Below are 21,027 nucleotides of genomic sequence, written 5' to 3'. Positions count from 1 at the left end.
AGAAAACTAGCAGAATTTCCAGCTTCTTATTGGTCAATACTTTGATCTTGAAGAATTGTCATTTAGTTTTTACTTTTTTTTTATCAATTTTCTGGGAGAAATATATATCTATTCCAAAACCTGCTATCATAAGGGAAAGAGCTGTCATAGGAAAAGATTTATTTAAATTTATACTGTATTTCAAAACAATAGAGGAAAAATGGTTTATCGAAGAACAATTTTTACATTCTTGCCATGGTAGAATCAAGGAGGTAAAGTCATGCAATCATATGTTTAAAATTTTTTCAAAAAATATTCATTTGACATCCCATTGTCAAAATTGAATTTATAAATCCATTGTGCATACCCAAATCAAAGATGGGAACCTGTTTTTATGTAGTGAAATGTGACAAGGTAAATTACAGAAAATGCAGAGATGGGAATGCTTTTTTGAAATGACTTTACCTTCTTAATTTTACCATAATTCTTGTATGTATTGAGCACAACAAAAATTAACTGATTTTTCACAATATCAAGTTCCTAGTAAAATTAAAAATTCCCAGAACCCAAACATTTATTCTCTACAAAGCTGTAAATTCGAATTTAAAATACAACAGAATTTTAAAATTTTCTCAATTATTTTCTTTATTATTAAAAAAATATGTTTTGACATTACAAGACTACCGAAAGAAAAAATTATATTCAGATGATTGCAATGGTCTAACTTGGAAATTATTGTAACATGCTATTCGAGTAAATGGTTAAAAACTTAAAGATTTTTTCCAACAAAGAAACAAGGCTATTGATAGAAAATGGCACTATCGACATGAAACTGCAGTTGTGGGAACAACATACGACATTATCGATTATATACTCACGTTGTTATCGACAATTTACATTTGTTCACATTGGCTCTTTACCGTTCATTCACAATAGCAATTTACCAGTCAAGCAAATATTAAATTTGGAACAAAAGTCAATACTTTATTGTTTACTGATATTTTTATTTATAATAAGAATTTAATTTCATGAATTCTTGAAAATCGAGAATAGTTTGTTAGATATATAGAAGAAGGCATCTTGGCAACAAGCAGAATACATAAAAATGCGAAGGTAAGTGGCGTTTATTTATGTCCATTGGGATATTTCATAGACTATTCCAAGAAATATAATGAAAATAGTTGTATGTTGTCGAGGGTCTTAATGACCGTTTTTTGCCATAATTTCTGGGGCGGTTATTCCACCACATCAAGACGCGATGTGGTAGTTGCTGCGTCTGCTCCACAGTATTTTATCAATGCAGCCAGTAAGGATATACATGACTACCAATTGGAAATAACTCTAGTTTAGAAGAAGTAAACAAATGCTATAATCCTGCGGGGCCGACCATTTGATACCCTACAACACTACAATATGTTGCAAATTTTTTTAAAATGCCATGCAAACGTTGCCTTTGGTTTCGGGGCATTGGCCCTCTGTATCCCTCTCTGTCGTGCTGATTGATATTCAAAACAGTTTCACATAAAATCCGCTAAATATTTTATCCGCTAAATATGGTCCAAAAACTCTGTCCTCGTGCAAAATTCTGTGTCGATTGATTTTTAATTGCGACGCGAAATTTTTCTCTTTTCGTTCCATTTCAAACCTTCAATTTTTTTCGATTATCATCAACAACAATAAGGTTCTATTCCAACCCTAACCCCATCTCCAACAACACATTGTGTTGTAGGGTGTAAAGCTGCCGGCCGGGCCGAACTTTGAATACCCTCCACCATTTGGAACGAATTTGGCAGTTTTCAAAAATATAAAATACTGTTGCGAACCGTTCATTATTGTTGTTATTATAAAAACAACGTTTGCTTATTAGTTGAGAACTATGTTAATGTTTAGCAGGGGGTAAAAATAAAATCCGTTAAAAATTCTGTTAAAACCTTTAAAATACTGAGTGTATTAAGGTCTATATGACGACGCGGACTTTTGTCATAAGCCATTACAACATTCGGTGAATCGGAATCGAATGAAATCGGTGAATAATGTAGCTAAAATACCAAATATCGGCAGGTGCCGTTATATGGGTCCTATACGAAGGCGTAGACCTGCACGGACAATTTTCTGACTTAGCCTGTACCAAACATTTCTGGTGCCAAATTTGAAACATTTCCGATGAATAATGTCACTTAAATCACCAAAATACCGAATATCGGGAGATACCGTTATATGGGGGCTATACGAAGACGTGGACCTACCCAGACAATGTTCTCTCTTAGGCCGTAGTATTCATTACGAACTTCAAATACCAAATTTGAAACAATTTCGGTGAATAATGTCGCTAAAATCATCAAAATACCGAATATCGGGAGATACCGTTATATTGGGGCTATACGAAGACGTAAACCTGCACATACAATTATCTGTCATAGCTTGTAGTATCCATTACGAACTTCAAATACCAAATTTGAAACATATCCGGTGAATAATGTCGCTAAAATCATCAAAATATCGGATATCGGGAGGTACCGTTATACGGGGGCTATACCAAAACGTGGCTTACATAGCCCTTTTCCAATACCAAAAGTCCTGCAGACATAATATACATTTGAGTAAAATTTTAGTAACCTACTTCATTTCGTTCGGAAGCTAGAATGATTTCCACAGACGGACATCGCTAGAATCAAGATCAAGAATATATATACTTTGTGGGGTCTAAAATGTATATTTCGAGGTATTACAAACGGAATGACAAACTTAATATACCCTCCATGGTATGGTGGAGGGTACAATAAAAAATTAACTTTTTCTGAAGGATACAGCATAGCCGATATTAACCCGTAACTGTAACTGAAAAGTGATGAGATTCTTGTGTTTCCCATTAATCTTCTAAAATAACAAATTTCATGTGTAAGACATGGGATTGTCACCGCCACAGATGTATCAAAAACAGCATCCTAACACTTGGAAATATGGATATATGACTAAAGATCAAGGATTACCATCCTGGAGATTTTGTTCATGTGCATCACGTTGTAAAAATCTCAAGAACAACTTCAAATTCATTGAAACTATTGTGAGAAATTTCGCAACGGCAACTTCCTCTATCAAATCACTAAAGATTATTCCTGATTTTGAAACAGTTAATAATTAAATAACTTGTTATGAATCCAGGAGACATTTCCACGGTGACTAACCAGACTTTAGACTTTCACTTTACTAGTTCTACTTTATTTCAGAAATGATGTGGCATTTCAAATGCTGTTACAAAACTATCTCCATTTAAATCCCCTGACATACAAATAACATACACACATATTTATGTGTTATATAAAAGACTCAATTACGCGTTGGAACATTATTTAAATAGGTCAGCTAAGTCATTACCAAGGATTTAGTTCTCTTTTGTTTTGTTTCCATAAGCATTGGCCTTCTGTCATGTGCTTTACAGAAAATGTATCCGTCTTGATTTCCAACATCATGGCCTCCAACTAATGCCTTGGGTAAAGTATTACTTACTCTCTATAAATACATACTTATGTGTGATGGTATTTATGTACCTACTGTTGCTCATCCTTTTTTTCTAACGCAGATGATGAAAGCATGAGGAGAGCGAGAGGAAACAAAACAAATAGGAATTAGTCATGATTACTTTCGAAACTGTCGTGATGTGAAGCTAAACAAAAGAAGATACTGAAAACAAGCAACGCAACATGATTTGAAATTATGTCAGCATACACAAACATGGTTACACATATATACATGTTAGTAAATAAATTACATATTCTACTTGGTGCCTTACATGTGTATTCATATGTATGTTGGTATATACTTTTATATTTGTTTGTATGTATCCAATGTACAACAACCACGTTCATTTCATTCAGTTTCAATGTCAACAAGGAATCTTTACGCTAAGCATGGATACCACCATGGACAATGGGAAGAGAGAGAGAGACGCCATACACACATCGCACAGTAGCTCGCCCAGTCAACTGTGAAATGGAGCAAAACGATGAATGAAGACGCCCACTAAAAGTATCCATAGTATCCACTATCAAATTGTGTGTATGTGCAGCTTTTTACGCAGAACCACACCAAGAAAAAAAGGGATGCTTATTTAACACATGACAATGGTAACAGGGATTGGAGCGGTGGGGAACAGTTTAAAAATTTGTTATTGATTCCAAATGTGAAACCAATAAATAACAAAATCTAAAAATCTATTATTAACATTGAGGGAATGTAGAGGTGGTATGTTAAATAAGGGAAAACATTTGTAACAGGATCAAGAATAGCCAATTCAAAAAGGTATATTTGTCTTGATAAAAATTTAATTTTTATACCCTCAGCCATATGGCTAGAGATACGATGTACATGTGCCATATCGAAATAACAGTTTTAAAACCTAAGTCTCTTTGGACCAAATCTGTTTCAGAACATTTTGAGTCGATCTAGCGATGTCTGTTCGTCTGTTTGTCTGGCTGGCTGGTGCGCACGATAACTCTCGAAGGGAGTATCCGATTTGATCCAAACTTGGTTCATCGTAATATTATTATATAACTTATATCGAGTTCGGAAATGGGTAATATCGGTCCACTCCTTCTGGTACCTTCCCCAAAAAGGTCGAAATTTTCAAAAAATATATTTTTTGCACAATAAGAGAAACTATAATCCGATTTTGCTCTATCTTTGCAAATCCTAATATTTGCATCAGTGCTAGGTCAGCTGCGAAAGCGGAAAATATCGATCCACTCTATTAAGTACCTGCCCCATAGAGGGTTAAAATTTTAAATAATTATAACTTTTATAAAATGTGATGTGAGTGTCCGATTGTCTTCAAATTAAACACATCACAATATTATTATTAACCCAAGGTCTGATGTGAAGATGGAATATATCGATCAACTCCTTCTGGTACCTCCCCCACAAAGGGTTAAAATTTTGAATATTCATGAAGCTCATAAAACACGAAATGAACATCCGATTCCATTCAGTCTTGGTACATCTCAATATTCCCATCAACACAAAATCTGTTCTAGAGATGGTAGAAATCGGACCATTCCTTCTGGTACTTGCCCCACAAAGGGTCAAAGTTTGGAATAACCACAACGATCATTAAATCCGAAATAAGCATTCGGTTCCCTTCAAATTACACACATCAAAGTATTTTTATTAAACCAAGGTCTGGTGTGATGATGGATAATATCGGCCCACTCCTTCTAGTACCTCCGCCACAAAGGGTCAAAATTTTGAATATTCATGATGCTCATAAAACACGAAATTAATATCCGATTCCATTCAGATTTGGCACTTCTCAATATTTTCATAAACACTAGAGCTGTTATAAAGATGGTTGAAATCGGACCATTCCTTCTAAAGCCTCCCCACAAAGGACCAAAGTTTGAATAACCAAAACGATCATAAAATCGAAAATAAGATTCCGGTTCTCTTCAAATTACAATCATCAAAGCATTTTTATTAAACCAAGGTCTGTTGTGAGGATGGATAATATCGGCCCACTCCTTCTAGTACCTCCGCCACAAAGGGTCAAAATTTTGAATATTTATGAAGCTCCTAAAACGAGAAATTTACATCCGATTCAATTCAGATTTGGTACATTATAATAATATTTCCATCAACACAAGGTGTGCTATAAAGATGGAAGAGATCGAACAATTTCTTCTGGTACCTGCCCCACGTTTTGAAAAACAAAACGCTCAAAGAAAGCGAAATAAACATCCAACTCTCTTCAAATTTTATACATCCAAATATTTTTGCTAACACAATATCTGCCAACCCCTTCTGGTACCTCACCCACAAGGGGTCACAATTTCCAATATTTATATCTGTCATAACTTGCGAAACAAGTTGGCGATTCTTTACAACTTGCTATATCTAAATATTTCTCTTAACCAAATATCTGATAGGGATATGTGGTTTATCGAAATTTATGATTTCGCATAAAACGGGATATAAATGTTCGGTTTCCTTCAAATTTTGCACAAACCAATATTTTTATCATTGTAAGATGAAGTATGAACTTCGAATACTTCGGTCCGCTATAACTGTTACCCCCCGCATATTTCCACATTATCCAAAAATATGCAAATATCTCATATAAAGTATAGGAAGGAGTCGATATAGTCCAAATCTGGCACTTTGTAATATTTATATCAGACGTAGGTCAGATACAATTCGTATCAATATTGACCAACTGCTTCGGAACCTTCCCCATAAAGGGTCAACTGATTCAATAATCATAACTCAAGGCTGGGGGTATACATCTGTCGGTAAAACCGAATGATACTGTTTTGCTTGTTTTATTCCTTTTCAATAATATGGACATTATTAATAGGATATTTTTAATCCTTCAGCCATTTCTTAATAAAACACTACCATTAAACGTATATGCGTATGTATATCCTTATATACTCACATACACATGTATTTATATACATTGTGAAATAGGGGGTTGTTTAAACACCAAAGAGCACGTGTTTTTAATAAAGAACAACAAACAGCCTGGAAGTGGTAGCTTTTAGGAAAGAAGAAAAAAAGGATTGAGGTCAACTTATCTGATGCAATATTCTTCTTGTGTTATGTTATTCTTTTTCTCCCGACATGGAACATTTTTATACACCTACATACAACATTTACGATATCGATCTGTGATAAAAGGAAACAAAAGAGAAAAAAAAAAACAATAACCAAATCAATATGGACATCTAACCTAATAGGATGCTTACCTTTTCCAATGAAATTGCCAAGGCGTCCTTCCATATCTTCTGTTACAATCTTGAATGTCTGCAGTGTAAATTATTGTGCTAAATGATGACACATTTGGTAATATTAGTATACCCTACCTAAGATGGGAAAATGTATAGTTTCGTTATATTTTATATATTACTTTTAGTTAACATATATTTGATCTTGATCTCTTTTCGTACTGATTGTTGTTTTTAAATATAAATCATTTGAATCTTACAATCCACTTCACACACAGGGTATTGTGTATTTGTAATGTGTTTATTAAGTGCAAAATAAGTCAACATGGAACCATAATTACCGTTATCCTTCTATTTTCTTTTTTTGCCAAGTCCTTCGGTCCCACTTACAATTGTATTCAGATCTCACGGAGCTTTGAACATTTTTTTTTTCTTAATATGTATATTGACTCATTACCAGAAGTGTATTTAATTTGCATCCTCTAATATTTACATTTCGTAGACCACCCTGCAAAATGTTAAATGACAAAAAAGCTCTTAAACCATAAGGTTCAAGTGATTCCAGACTACATAATTTTGGGTAAAAGAAGAAGGAATCGATTTATTTCGAATATTTTTAAACATGTTTGTGCTACCGAAAAGGACTCCCTTGAAAAATTATAAAAAATGTATTTTTTGGTAAGTTTTAGACTTGTACCAGAAAAGTTTATAAAAGCTACCTCTAATGAATTAAATGATTTTGGATTCAAATCGGATGTTGTTTGAATATGAAGAACAGAATGACTTTTCCATGACTGTATGTGGAATGCTTTAAAAGAATAAGAGAAAGTATTTTTAGATTCTAAAAAGGTGATATATATATTTTTTTGCTTGGTTATGTCATATCAGTCCTATCACTCCCCCCAAAAGAGCTCCGCCCAACCAGACTTACGAACAGTAACTTTTTAGACAAAGTCGGGGGGGGAAATGCAGTCATTGAGAGACACTCTAAGGCCCACATTTCTTTTCAAGGTATAAAGATGTGAGTTTGATTTGGACTTTATAATAAATATAATCATCGAGCAAAGTATATGTTGAGCATGGAATGGATGGAACTCATCGTTAGGACAAGTATGGTAGCAAAACATGAAAACGCGTTTCCTACTGTGTTTTGATGGATCTTCACAGAAAACAAAGAAAGCAAATGTTGAAATTATCCACGAAACATCGGCCAGTTATGTAAGGGTCATTCCCGACTTTGCTGGAAATGGGAAATTAGAATAGTTGGACATTTGTGAATAATGCTCTCAAGGTAAACCCTGATACAAACAAGTAAGCAAAGGGTGAGATAAAAAAACTGCAACAAAGTCTAACGCCATAATTTTTACATTTTATTGAATGAAAGCAAAAAATGTCGGAAATAGCATCAAATTTTAGAAAAAGTTTAGATTTGTTCGAATTGGTCACCTTTGGCACGAATTATGGCCTTTAATACAGCCTCCAGAATATTTTCGCGATAATATTCGGCATTTATTCCGATGCCACGGTCGATTAATACGAGCGAAGAGCGACCATCGGTTGTTATGGCGGCTCACACCATCACCAACGCCGGCTCTTGAGTTCTGGTGGCCAACCGAAGGTGCACATTTTCAGCTGACCTCTTTGGCAAGTAAACACGATCATTTTGTTTGTTTACAAACTGCTGGACAACGAGTGTTTTCTCATCGGAGAAAACCACATTCGGCAGTTTACCACTTTCGGCCAAGCAAAGCAACTTTTTAGTTCTTTTGAGTCTATTTTTTTCTGTTGCGGTTTTAGTTCTTGCATTTTTTTTGGAATTTCAATGCCTTTACCCCGAGCTTAATAATTGCCGAATGGAATATTGCGATATGGTCAGCTTAATACCCATTTTTCTGCCACTGCGACGTGGGTTTCGATCAAGTCGCTTCTTTACTTTTCGAACCATTTCGGCTGATGTTGCTGTTTTCTTCCGTCCACTTCCGTAACTTCGGGCTACTCTACCAGTATCACGGTAACGAGCGTTGGTACGAGACACAAAAGATTTATTCACATTTAAATGCTGGAGTGCTCTAACGATAGCCACTTGTGGTTTTGCAGCCAAATATAAAGAAATCACACTATCACGCTTGAATTCCATCACGAATAACTTTTTTTCTGGAAAATTTTCACCAAAATGCTTTTGTACGTTTGTAAGTAATAGAATGTGCTGTCACTGGAATAATTTTAACAGCTGTCGGACGAGTGGCTTGGAAATGACAGCAGTCTAAAATTAGTTGCAGTTTTTTCATCGCACACCTTAGAGGTTCCCGTGTTGGTATGACCACCATATAACGGCCTCGCACACTTTATGGTTTTTTGAAAAGTTTAACAGTATTATCCAAACGGTCTTCTTTCTTATTTCTGAGTATTGTAATTGAAATTAACTGTTTGGGATCATATTAGAAACTCGATATTTAATATTTTAATTTTTGATTAAATCCCGAAAAATTGAATATCAAAGATCTTTCACAATATCTAGTTCCAAATATGATTAGGGTTTTTTTCAACCAAAAATATGAACTTACATTTCAAGACAATTTGAAAAATTTATTATTTTTTGTATATTATTCAAAACCATGCATCCACATAAAAAACACGTGTATTTGTTTTGACATTACAGGACTACCATAAAAACTTCTATACGGTGGATTACTATGCGCTACCTTGAAAATTATTGTACAAGCGGAACCCCTTCAAAACAGAAATGACCAATGTAACAAATGTTTTAGTTCAAGCACTGTTGCTATAAATTGGACTTATCATCCATTAAACAAGTGTCTTTTATAGTTTTGGCTAATAAATTTTAAATGTTGTTCTTCAAGTTCAATTCAGTACTCATCTTCTTTTACTCCTATTTCCAATTGTTTCTGATGCAAAACATGCAACTTTTTCTTTTCAATTTAACCCGTATTTACCACCTAACAACCATATGGAATTTGATTCCCTTAACTTTGAACTGTGTGGCATATGTGTACATATTTCTATTTTGGGTTTTATCGATTAATACAAACGCATCACAATAAAACTATTGTTTTAATAATAATTGTTTGTTTTATTTTTAATATTATTTAATAAATATAACTGTGTTTAGTTGTCTTATGTTTTTTTGTTTTATTATTACTTTATTTGTTTTTTTTTTTTTTGAAAATTACAATTATTATTGTTTTGAGTTCATTTGTGGTTTAAATCCCAAAAAATACCGTTATTCCATTATACCATAAATCATACACAATTTGTTTTTGTTTTGTGGTTTTTGTTTGCTTTTACTTCTTGTCTTTGTCTTTTTTTTTGCATTTTGTTGTTCATGTTGTAGTTAGTAATTCTATGCGGAGTATATTGTTTTCTTTATTATTGTTGTTGTATAGGCTTAATAAGGATTAAGGATATACCTCCTTAGCGAAACTCTGTTAATATAATATCTTTGTTTTTCCATACATTAGTCCAAACGTTGTTGTTCTTTTTCATTAGGTTTTCGGTTTTGTTGTTCTTGTGGTTTTATTTTATAAATATTATTGTTTTTGTTTGTTAATTTATTTAATTGGTTTTCAATAGATATTATATAAGTAGTTTAATAGGTGTATAATATATAATAATGTTGTATAATTAATATTCCAACATGAGACAGTTTGGTTTTTCTTTTGTTTTCAGAATTATTATTGTTGTTGTAGTTGTTTTTCTAGGGATATGGGGGGGGGGGGAGATAGTAGGCGTAGGAGGAGGAGGAGGAATTAGACATTGGTATTGTGTCTTGTTAATATTTTATTGGTTAATTATAAGTTTCGTTTTGCTTTTACTTTTCTTCAATAAGTTATAATAAATAAGGTATTGTTTTAGGTGTTATATGTTGTTGTTTTTTTTTTTCTTCTTCATAATCATTTTCATGTTTACCTAGGAGCCTTTTTTATTGACCATTTTGTCATTTGTCTATTTGGGTTAACCTAAAAAAACTCACTAAAGAGTTTGTTGTTTTTGTTTGTATTGTTTTTCTTTAATCATAATAATAAATATATTTTTTTATTGTTTGTTTTTGTTTTTCTGTTTTATTTATTAATAAATATACATGTATATAATTTTAGATTATTATTAATAATTAATTTGTTTTCTCTTTTAATTTAAATTGTTTAGCCTTAATAATTCCATATATTGTATAATTTAATATAATTATAATAATACATAATAATAAATAACAAAATAAACAACACACATTTATAGTAATATAATAAAGGTAGAGAGAAATAGAGAATTTGGAATACAGAAGAATTGTGGAGGATCATAGAATTTTGATTTAGTTTATAAACTTTTTTAATTACTTTTATTGTTTCTATTATAAAAAAATATTCATACATTCAATATTTTGCCTTGTAAACAAGCAGTTACCAGGTAAGGGTGGACGTGTGATAGTATGTTTAATAAGCTATGTATATTTGTATATATCTTAGGTATGTCTTACAAATTAAAAAAAGTTTTACTTTTATGATTGGTAACAAAAAATAATAATAATAAACAAAAATGTATTTTAAATAAGCAATATTGTTTCTAATTTCTATGTGGTGTGTATGGCAATAGTGGGCCTAATGATGGAATCTGAAAATGAAAGAAATAAAAAAGAGTGGGAAATAAATTAATATAAAATTTGCATTGAGGGAAATTTATAAATAAATAAAATGTGTTTAATAGAAAGAAAAAAAAAAAACTAGAAAGTATAAAGAATTAGAAAACTAAAGGGATTTTTAAATGGAACACACGTTGTACTAAACTAAAATTATTAAGCTCACCAATCATATCATTTTACAATGTTTACTTCCGTGAAAAGACAATGTTTTAAATATCAAACTCATTTCGAGTGGGACCCGGCCGGTAAATAAAAATAAATCAATAGGTCCCAAAAGAAGCAGTTACTAATTATGTTTTGCAATTATGGCCCACTGATTGGTGAACGGAATTTATAAAATATTCTAAATATAGTATTTTCCCAGTCATTTCTGGAAGACCACGCATACCGATTCAGCGAAAAAAGTCAAATCGACATCTGTAAAATAAAGTTAAACACTTCTGTTCTTTAAACCCCTGTTCATTTTCATTGAAAACCTAAAAAATATCTGCTATCGATCGATGCGAGTATCGCTATATTTCTGACTTCGGGAAGCATAGTTGATTGCCGTCGGAAGCGTTCACAGGATGTGAATAGTGGAAAGCCCAGTAGATATATATTAAACACTAGAGTGTCAAGGCTATGTCTGGGCGCCTCTAATGTAGTCAAGCCTCTGTCAAACCTCTATACCTCTATGTTATGCAACTACGTTTCTGCCAGTGTTACAGTGTTTGTAGTCGGTAGGCCCGTAGACTTCTGGGAAGGTTCCTGTCTGACGAGAAGGGATTGGCCCCAAAGAAATTCGACCTGCGGTCCCACACTAATTCGTCAGCAAATACCAACAAGCCCACGGTATTAAAGCATAAGGAAATTGTAGAAGCAGGGCAGAGCGGCGTTGTAATTTAGTTCTTCAGACACCAAAAACGCGAAAGAGCTTTCGATAAGCAGGATTCCTACATGCATACAGTGGTGAAGCCAGTCCGGGCCAAATAAACCTTTAAAGAAGGTCTCTGAGGTGCCAAAACCGAAGGTACCAACACCCAAAGCGACAGCATTATAAAATGGTCTCGATGCAATAACTATTTCGGTGTTATAAAAGAGCCATCCCAATCACCATCTAGAGGATAAGCTAACTCCGACTAGAGACCTAAGGAATGACATTCATGATCTAGAGAGAGGGGTACAGAGGTATGAGAGAGAGAGCCCCTAGATCACTAGGTTGATCGAGCAGGACTAAATGTTATTTACTCCGACGCGGTCCCCCCTATATCATAGAAGAAAAGAGAATGAATACCATACTCGGAGAACACCCCCTCCCATCGAGAATTGCCCCGAAAAGCTCGAGTAGTTTGTCACAATTAGGATCCGGATGGTGCAGCCACGTTAATTCGTATTGGATACGGATTGACAGCATGTGGCACAGGCCCACATGACACACTACATCTCTTCACTTCACATCCCAGCCAAACGATGCTCCGGTATCGTTATGTACCCAACCTATACAGGTTGCGTTCTTCGGAAGCAAAACTCGGTTGACAAGAAACAGAACGGAGGCAGAAGTAGGAGCTGCTGCAAAAATAACAACAACATTCAACGCAAGAGAAAAAAGACAACGGAACCGCAGGCCATTAAAAAGGCTGCTAAACCCTTAAAACCGGCTCAGTCGAAGCTATATCTGTTGATGCATGAACAAAATACGTTATAACGGAAAAGGTCAGAGTCAACTACAAAGAATGCTACAGCGAGCGGGCATAAGACCGTCTTGTTTGCGAGATGCTAATTTGGCCGAAGGAAGCAGCCTCGAAGGCGCCTAAACCAACTGCGGTCAACCGAGAAACCCAAAGCAAATGGTGGCTACACAGACGGTATAACAGGCCCTCGTTTCGTGTGCTTCGGTGGCGGCAAAGAAGGATAGTGAGAAGTACGCAGATGGAAAGATCGAAAGACGATCCTGTCGGTAATGATTCGAAAAAAAAAAACTTTGCGACTCAAAATCGAAACAGGAATATCAATCTGCTCAACTGATGGTATCGGAGGACCTTAGATTTGCGGTCATTGATCAGGCGGACCTCAAAGAGCCGATAGACGGAAAGTATCAGTGTATCTAGCTGTCGGATAAGGTCGAACAGAGCAATGTGCGGATAAGTCGAGATGCAGGTACGAAATACAGGCTCTAACGACACAGATCCCATTATCATTTACTTTTTTACTTTGCTACAAGCATTCCACTGGTTAGGCAGACCACCCTGCTAACTACATTACATTCTATAAACTCTTTCTTCTAATTTTCGCTTCTTTATTTCTCCTATCGCCAAAAACTTGATTCTTCCGAGTGAAGAAGTTGTCGTCTCCCGTGTAGCTGCACATACTTGAACCAATCAATACCATCTCTATATTTGTTTCGACTACTAAATGAAATATCAGAGAATATTAAAGAACGAAGGAAGAGAGGTAATGGTAACTACATATCAGCACATGTGAATTTCGAGCAATTAATAACTGTATTTGCGATACCAACCCGTTAACGTTGTAACAATTTATATTCATGGATGTAATATGGAGAATGGTACTCCCATTTATTGCAAAATCTCTATCATTCCTCCTGCCAGGGAAGTAAGTCAATATAAAATATTATTGTGGGTAACTGCAACCTCCGAGAAAAGGAGAAAATAAACGTATATGCAGTTCTCAAGCAAACACCATAGGCATTTGAGGGCGTGTTTGTCAAAATGTTGCACTTTTTGTATATAGGCAAAGGAATCTACCAAAAACAATATCTATAAATATATTTTAATGCTACAATTAAAATTTATTTATAAAATGTAGGCGATGCAGTAAGTCCCAACTTGTTAAATATATAAAACATAACAACACAAGTATTTAGAGTATAACACAGTGCTACGGAAATTAAATAAGCGAGAAAAAAGATGTTGTGTTGGAGAAAACACGAACATTAATCTCTTCTGTGTTGGCAATAGACAACATTTTTGTAAAAAAATAATATAAAACACGGTAGTCTACATATATGAAAAATATTCTGGATATAAACTTTCAAGCTTATTTTATACACGTCAAAAGCATATTCATTAGATTTCAAAAATAATTTATACGCAATGGGTTTACTTTATGTCAAGGCCCATATAAGGTTACGACCCATCTGGCTCCTAAGTTGTCAAAATACATAATTGTGATTTTAAATTTTCAAAAACGTCAAATCACAATAGTACCAAAGCCGCTAAGTTTATTGACAAATTGTTGTCAAATGTAGTCTTCTTGTCCGACCTTATATAGTAGACTTTGTTACTTGAATCACGCTTTTAGCCAATCGTACAAGCAATACAATTTTAATTGCAGATTGCATTATCCGTGAAATTTAATTGATTTCCATTTTGTTGCCCTGTGTAAATTAGCCATAGAATATATGGCAATTTTATGGTGACAATAATGACGTTGATGATGCACACTTAGTCAGCATAAAATTGATTTGAAAAATTGGCAAAATATCAAACGAAGCAAAAACAAAAAAAAAAAAAAGATAAAAATGTCCATACTCTTTAAGGTGTTTATCATAAACAAAGATGTGCCCACTTATATATAAAATATATGTATGTACAACAAAAAAATTAATGATGTGTAACTAAATGTGTTTTCTAAATTTTGTAGATTTGTTTGTCGATTGTACAAAAATAACTGCTTGCTTATAAAGTAAACACAATGAGGTCAAAAATACACATAGTAAACATTAAAAAAGTTAGATACATCATCCCTTCTTGAATAAATTGTAGTTATATTGTATAAAGTGGGGGAGGAGGTTCTTGAGGACATTTAAATATTATAGAAAAATAATATATTTTTATATTTGTTATATCTCATTTGGTAAGGTATGTTGTGTAGATTTTTTTGTTTTGTTGTTAAAAATTAAATAAATCTTTGTAATCTGTTTTTGATTTGTGGCAATTTTAAGAACAGAATCGTCATTGGAATAGACACATATAAATTGTATAATTCTTATTTTTATAATAAATATATAAATGGATATAATATAATAGTTTGAGAGGTTTTTAGGGATTATTATTAATAAATTATTAATAAAAATTCGTATAAGGGCTGTTTGTTTTTTCTTTTCTGGGGGCGGTTTAAATTGCATTTTGATATAATTGAAATATTTTATTGCAGGCACTACTTTGGAATATAACAACTATATCAAAGAACAATTTAAACAAATTGCAAATGTAAACAAATGCGTAAAAACCTAGATATAAAAACAAAACACAAATAAATTGAGATAAATAAATAATAAATATCTATAACGTAATCAGAACAAAAAAAAGGACTAGAAACGCCGTTTTCTGTCTAGACACAAGAATGTGTGAGTATGATCCTGCTTTGAACGGGTACATATAGATTGTACAAATAGATTGGATACCAATCAAAATTGGGTGTCAAAAAGTCTTAATAGGCGTATCAGGAATGGCCTACATGATGTAGAGAGGGAGAACGTTATAAGAGAGAGACTCTAGAGATAAAGAAGCCTATCTGGATTGTTCTCGGATTCACCCCATCCATCTTTGGTTATAGTCCAATAAGGTAGGCGAACCGACAACAACGACTCCCAACCACAATCTCGCGACGGCCAGTTCTATGCCCCGGATTGATTCGAATCCAGGAAATACATGCCCGTGTTCTTTGGATAGCTGCCCCGACAAACACTTGTAGTTTTGGCGCAATTAATATCCAAATGGTGCAGCCGCCGCAATTTGTATTGGAACCGGATTGACAGCTATGTACATGTGGCACAGGCCACCTTGACACGTTACACCTCTTTCACTGGGCTGTGATCTGTTTGAAAAGAATCTGAAGGACATGGCAGTAGGAGTTGTCACAACAACCCCCCAATACATTGCAGCTGAAGCACGTCGTCTGCCTATAGAAGCCAGAGTAGTTTTGAACCAACTACTTTCAGGATGGTGCATTTAAGGTTAATTGATGACCGGCGTGTGGTAAAGCCCGGCATAAAACTCTGCATCTACTTAATTGCCTGCCAAACCTACTCAGCATACTTTTGGAGATCTTTAGCTACACTCTGTGAAGGTGGTTGAATTTTCGAATTTTGAAAGGGGTTGGATCAAGCAAATTAGTACATCCCCAGGGATGGCCATGGAAAAGGGAATTGTACTAATAAGGAACTGCAGTTTATCAGGATGAAGTTCGTTAGGAAGTTCAAGAGAACATATCCTAAAACAACACTAAACAGAATCCGCGAATGCAGAACAGTACGAGGCCTCCCGACGAATGCGGGAAACCCCTGCTCATCTTAGGAAGGTGGTGTTGAAGGAGACTGAAACAAAGAAGCCTTCAAAAGGGGATCCTGAGGTGACGGATATCAACCTCCAAAGCAAGGGAGGGTAAGGTTAAGTCTACAAAAAGGCCGCCAGGAAGAAGAGGAAATCGAAGTCTGCTAAACCATCGAAACCTAAGTCTGCTATACCCATCAGTTGATACATCAAAACAACCCGCTACATCGGAGAACGTGGTGAAAAAACAGGTGGACAGGGCAGAGCGATAGTGAGCGGACATAAGGTTATCTTTTCTGCTGAGTTGCCAATCTAACTGAAGGTAGCAGCATCGAAGGTGACCAAGTCCCCTTCTCAGCCAGTGGTTGTGAAGAAAATACGGTCAACTGAGGAACAGCAACCCAAGGTGAAGAAAATGGTGACGACACAGACAGTGCAAAAGTCCATCTCGTATGCTTCGTTAGCGGCAAAGAAAGATAGTGTCTCGATTGCCTAATTTCTTAAATGTCTAAACGGCCGAAAATTTAGGCATATATTTGGAAATGGTTGAGTTTTGGTTGAAATAAACCAAACACATTTTTGCAATTATTCTACTGGACAAACTGATAATTACTGTTTATATGTTTCTGGAATGTAAACATGTAGCTGATAAAAAGTATCAAGTGATAATCACAGCGATAAGATTTGTGTACAAAAAAATGGCAATAAAAATAGATCAGTTTGTGTCGAAATCAGCGTAAGCAATAAATTGTAAAAACCATTTAAGGGAATTGAACGAATTTCATATTTAATAGGTATCTGTTTTCTGTGGATGAAAACGTAAACTTGTGGGAGAAAGGGCCTGCAAAATGGGTTTGTCATTTATGACGTTTAATATGTCTGATCCGCAACATAGGGATTATTTTAAAACTAAAAAAAAGAAAAATTTAATTTAAAGTATAAAAATACCAACCAAAACTAAATTGAAAAACTAAAACCCATATTTTTTAAAAATGTCGTTAACTTGTTTTTTTTTTTCCAAAAAATTGAAGCATTGTTTTTTTATCATTTTAAAAATGTTTGACTAAATGTTGATGTTAAATGTTTCTCGTTAAAATTGTATCTCTTTTGTTATCTTTTAATTTATCTCGAATTTTCAGTTGGTTTTTTTTTCATAAATTGTTTTTTTTTTATAATTAACATTTAAATTGTAAAATTTAATTGTAATTAAAGATGTTTTTCTTGCAATAATTTAAGTTTAATTAATTTTTCTTTTGCTTTTTTTTTTGTTTTTGCTTTCATTATAAATTAGTTATTGTTTGCCAATTCTTTTTGTTGTTGTTTGTTTTCTTTAAATATATGCTGTTCCATAGACACTGAAAAAATTCATTAATTTATCCATTACTTTAGAGTTCTTCCCCAGCCTCTCAACTAAAATACATAATACAATATAAGATGATCTTATATAAAACTTACATTTCCAATATATGTATATATGTATCTATATATTTTCTTCTGCAGCATGTCATAATCATTGAAGCTATATAATATGCATAATCAACATTGTTAGCATCATTATCATCATCAATATCGCAATAATCATTATCGAGAGAAACAGCCTCCTTCCTGGTGTTGTTTGGATTGGATGTCAGTTGTTGGTTGGGTCATTTTTTCACATCATTATTATCATCATCATCATTAGTTAGTTGTAGCATCATCATCATTCATAATCCTTGTGTGTTTGTTTGTTTTTGCTATTTAATTACCATTTGGCAGTGGCACAACCACCTGCACATACGATTGTGGAAAGTAGCCAGTGCGACCGTTGATTGAGCCCTCAAACCAATTTTCGTCGACGCGACTCAGAAGCGTAATAATTTCATGTTCTTTAAAGCCCAACTCGCCGGGATTTTGAGGATCGAAATCGTACAACGCCTGGCAATAGGGCTGCATCTGTTGTCGCGACGGTGTTGTGGCCATCGATTTTGCCGGTGAACGCATAGGCGATGGCAGCGGAGATGCACCAGCCGCCCTATGGTGGGCTGGTGTGCCCGAGCTCTCCGTGTCATTGCCCGTTCCGTCCAAGTTCAAATCGAGTAGAGTTTTGGGCACAAATTCCGGTTTAGGACGCGATTCGGCTTCTTCCCGTTTCTCTTGCAACGTTTCCTGCAGACCGCGCAAAATATCAGCGCACTGAGAGTGAAATTCGTACAAAGCCTCGGCGAAAGTTACCAGTTGCGATACTTGCTCGGTGTCATTCTCGAGCAAGTTGAACATACCCATTTGGGCAAGGTGCAACGATTCGGCAAACTTTTCCTCGGAACTACGTATTTCATCGTCTTTGGCCTGTCGGCGACGTTTGCAATCGAAGTCAAGTCGCCGTCCCTGCAGCTTCTTTCGATGATGCATAACCTCTTTCAAATCCTTCATTTGCATGTGATGCAGTGGTTCCAGGAAGTTTTGTTTGATATTGTCATCCAGAGAATATTTCACATCGGCCATTTGCCTCAGCGCTTCGCCAAACTCAACTAGCGCCTGCGCAAAAACGCTATTGTCTTCGCCTAACTTTTTGCCATAAGTCAACATACAATCAGCCAAGAGGCCTTCGGGCTGAGGATACGTATTCGATTTTGCCTGTCCAGACAATTTCGAGATGCCCTTGACGGCTGCCATCTTGGCTCTGGCCGTGGGATTTGGTTGCAGGAATTCTTTGGTTTTCACCTGCAGTTCCTCGACCAGTTCGACGGTTACGTCTGTTTTGCGTTCCATTTCCATGAAATCCAAATCGAGTTTGGTGCCCTCGGCACCACCCATTTTTTCCGTCACATACTGATTGGCTTTGTTAATTTGTTTCTTGAATCCTGCAAAGGCCATCTTTAGGCTGGTGTTGTTGTCTCCTCGAAAATCTTATCAGTAGGGAAGGGGTCGTTTTAAACACGACTTAATGGACTTTTTCTTTTATTACTACCACGACGACAGCGGACTGCTGCCTGTTTTTTCTTCTTCTCCTCTGCTGCTTCTGCTTGATTGCTTTCTCCAAATACCACCAGCAGCACCAAGTGTAACCAACGAACGATATATACACACGCACGGCAATGGCAACGACGACGACGACAACGATAACGGGTAGTGAGGAAAAATCAATCACCTTCAGCTTAATTTTTGCCTTTCTTTCGTTTTTCGCGTTTTATATTTTTGGACTAAATTGACATTCGAATTGGAATATTTTCACTCTATCTCTTATAATTTAGTTATTGTGCAGATTTTTTGACGATTATTTCAGAATTTATTGTTAGGCGTTTATTGCTAATTGTTTTTTCTTCCCGTTTTTTGTGTGTGTTCTACTTTTTTCGCAAGTTTGGTTTACTCTCACCGAACGTTTTACACAATTTAATTTTTCTCGAGCAATTCTATCTCCGATGAGAATCTCGGAAGAGAGCAAGGCCGGTTGAACAAAATTGATGCGTAATTCGACGCCGTCATTGATGTTGGATTATAGTAGCCGCCTGCCTGTGTAGTGGTCAATTGTTGGTTTATTTTAAAAATCAAGGAAATAAAAATAAATTATTAAACCAAGAAAAGGAGATTTCGATCTTAAATTTATTAATAAACAATTAATAAAATAAAAATAATTAATAATTAAGTACAATTGAATTATATTATTACTATATTATAATTAAGAAAGAACAAATTCAAGTAGAGGATTCCTTGTCGAAGAAAGCAGGGAACAACTCTAGTGCCAAATTTAGAAAACTTTTGTTATTCCGACGACTGCTACGCGAAATAAACACTTTTTTATTAAAAACATAATTTTAATGAACTGGTTAGAATCGGGTTATGCGGATGGAAAGACCCATATCTCTGGGCCCGAAAAATTTATTAGCACAAATTGTAGCATTTTGGAAAGGTAGAAGTGTCAGCTATTATTTGGCATCAATTTTGTTGTCCCCCATAATGGACCCTTTTTTGACTTTTTGGGGGTTTTATAAAAAATCCGGGTCCAAAAAATCGATAATTTGACTATAACTTCCAAACCGTAACATCTTACCCCATCATGTGACCACTTGGTATTTTCATAAGCTTTCCAACGATACCCATATTGTCTATATCGGGTAAGTGGATCCGGGTCTAGTCGGGGTCCTTTCGGGACAAAAATCTGGGGTCCCAGGTCCGTCCCCCAAGAAAAAAATAGTTTCCCGGGATCATGGTTAAAATACCTACCACTGAAAAAATTTTCGAAAAAATTGAATAGTTTTTACTAAACTAGAGTTAAGCCGAAAGCAGTTCGGAGAACTTTTCGAAATGTTATTATTAATTTTTTAATGATATGTAGCGGTATGGGAATATGTTGCAATATTCTGATTCTGAAATACGCCTATATATCGCTGGTCGGTAAAAACTGTGTTATTGATGTTCGGCCGACTGACTG

At 34.9% G+C, this 21,027-nt stretch overlaps 1 protein-coding gene and 1 long non-coding RNA gene across 2 annotated transcripts; one reads left to right on the top strand and one right to left on the bottom strand.

Moving 5' to 3' along the window:
- The first annotated feature begins 936 nt into the window (after positions 1-936).
- Positions 937-9,568, top strand: LOC109611843 (uncharacterized). The gene is made up of 2 exons (XR_002194139.2): positions 937-1,092; positions 9,355-9,568. It is a non-coding gene; the product is annotated as an uncharacterized LOC109611843 (long non-coding RNA).
- A 1,190-nt stretch (positions 9,569-10,758) lies between these two features.
- LOC131800974 (endophilin-A) lies at positions 10,759-20,027 on the bottom strand. Its single transcript, XM_059118878.1, has 2 exons — positions 18,075-20,027; positions 10,759-11,318 (listed from the first exon to the last, which is right to left on the bottom strand). The coding sequence occupies exon 1, from the start codon at positions 19,470-19,472 to the stop codon at positions 18,357-18,359; it is 1,116 nt and encodes a 371-aa protein (XP_058974861.1). The 5' UTR covers positions 19,473-20,027; the 3' UTR covers positions 10,759-11,318; positions 18,075-18,356.
- Positions 20,028-21,027: the final 1,000 nt, after the last annotated feature.

Source organism: Musca domestica, unplaced genomic scaffold (genome assembly GCF_030504385.1).
Source record: "Musca domestica strain aabys unplaced genomic scaffold, Musca_domestica.polishedcontigs.V.1.1 135, whole genome shotgun sequence".
NCBI lineage: Eukaryota > Metazoa > Arthropoda > Insecta > Diptera > Muscidae > Musca > Musca domestica.
This window is presented reverse-complemented; position numbering and strand designations above follow the sequence as displayed.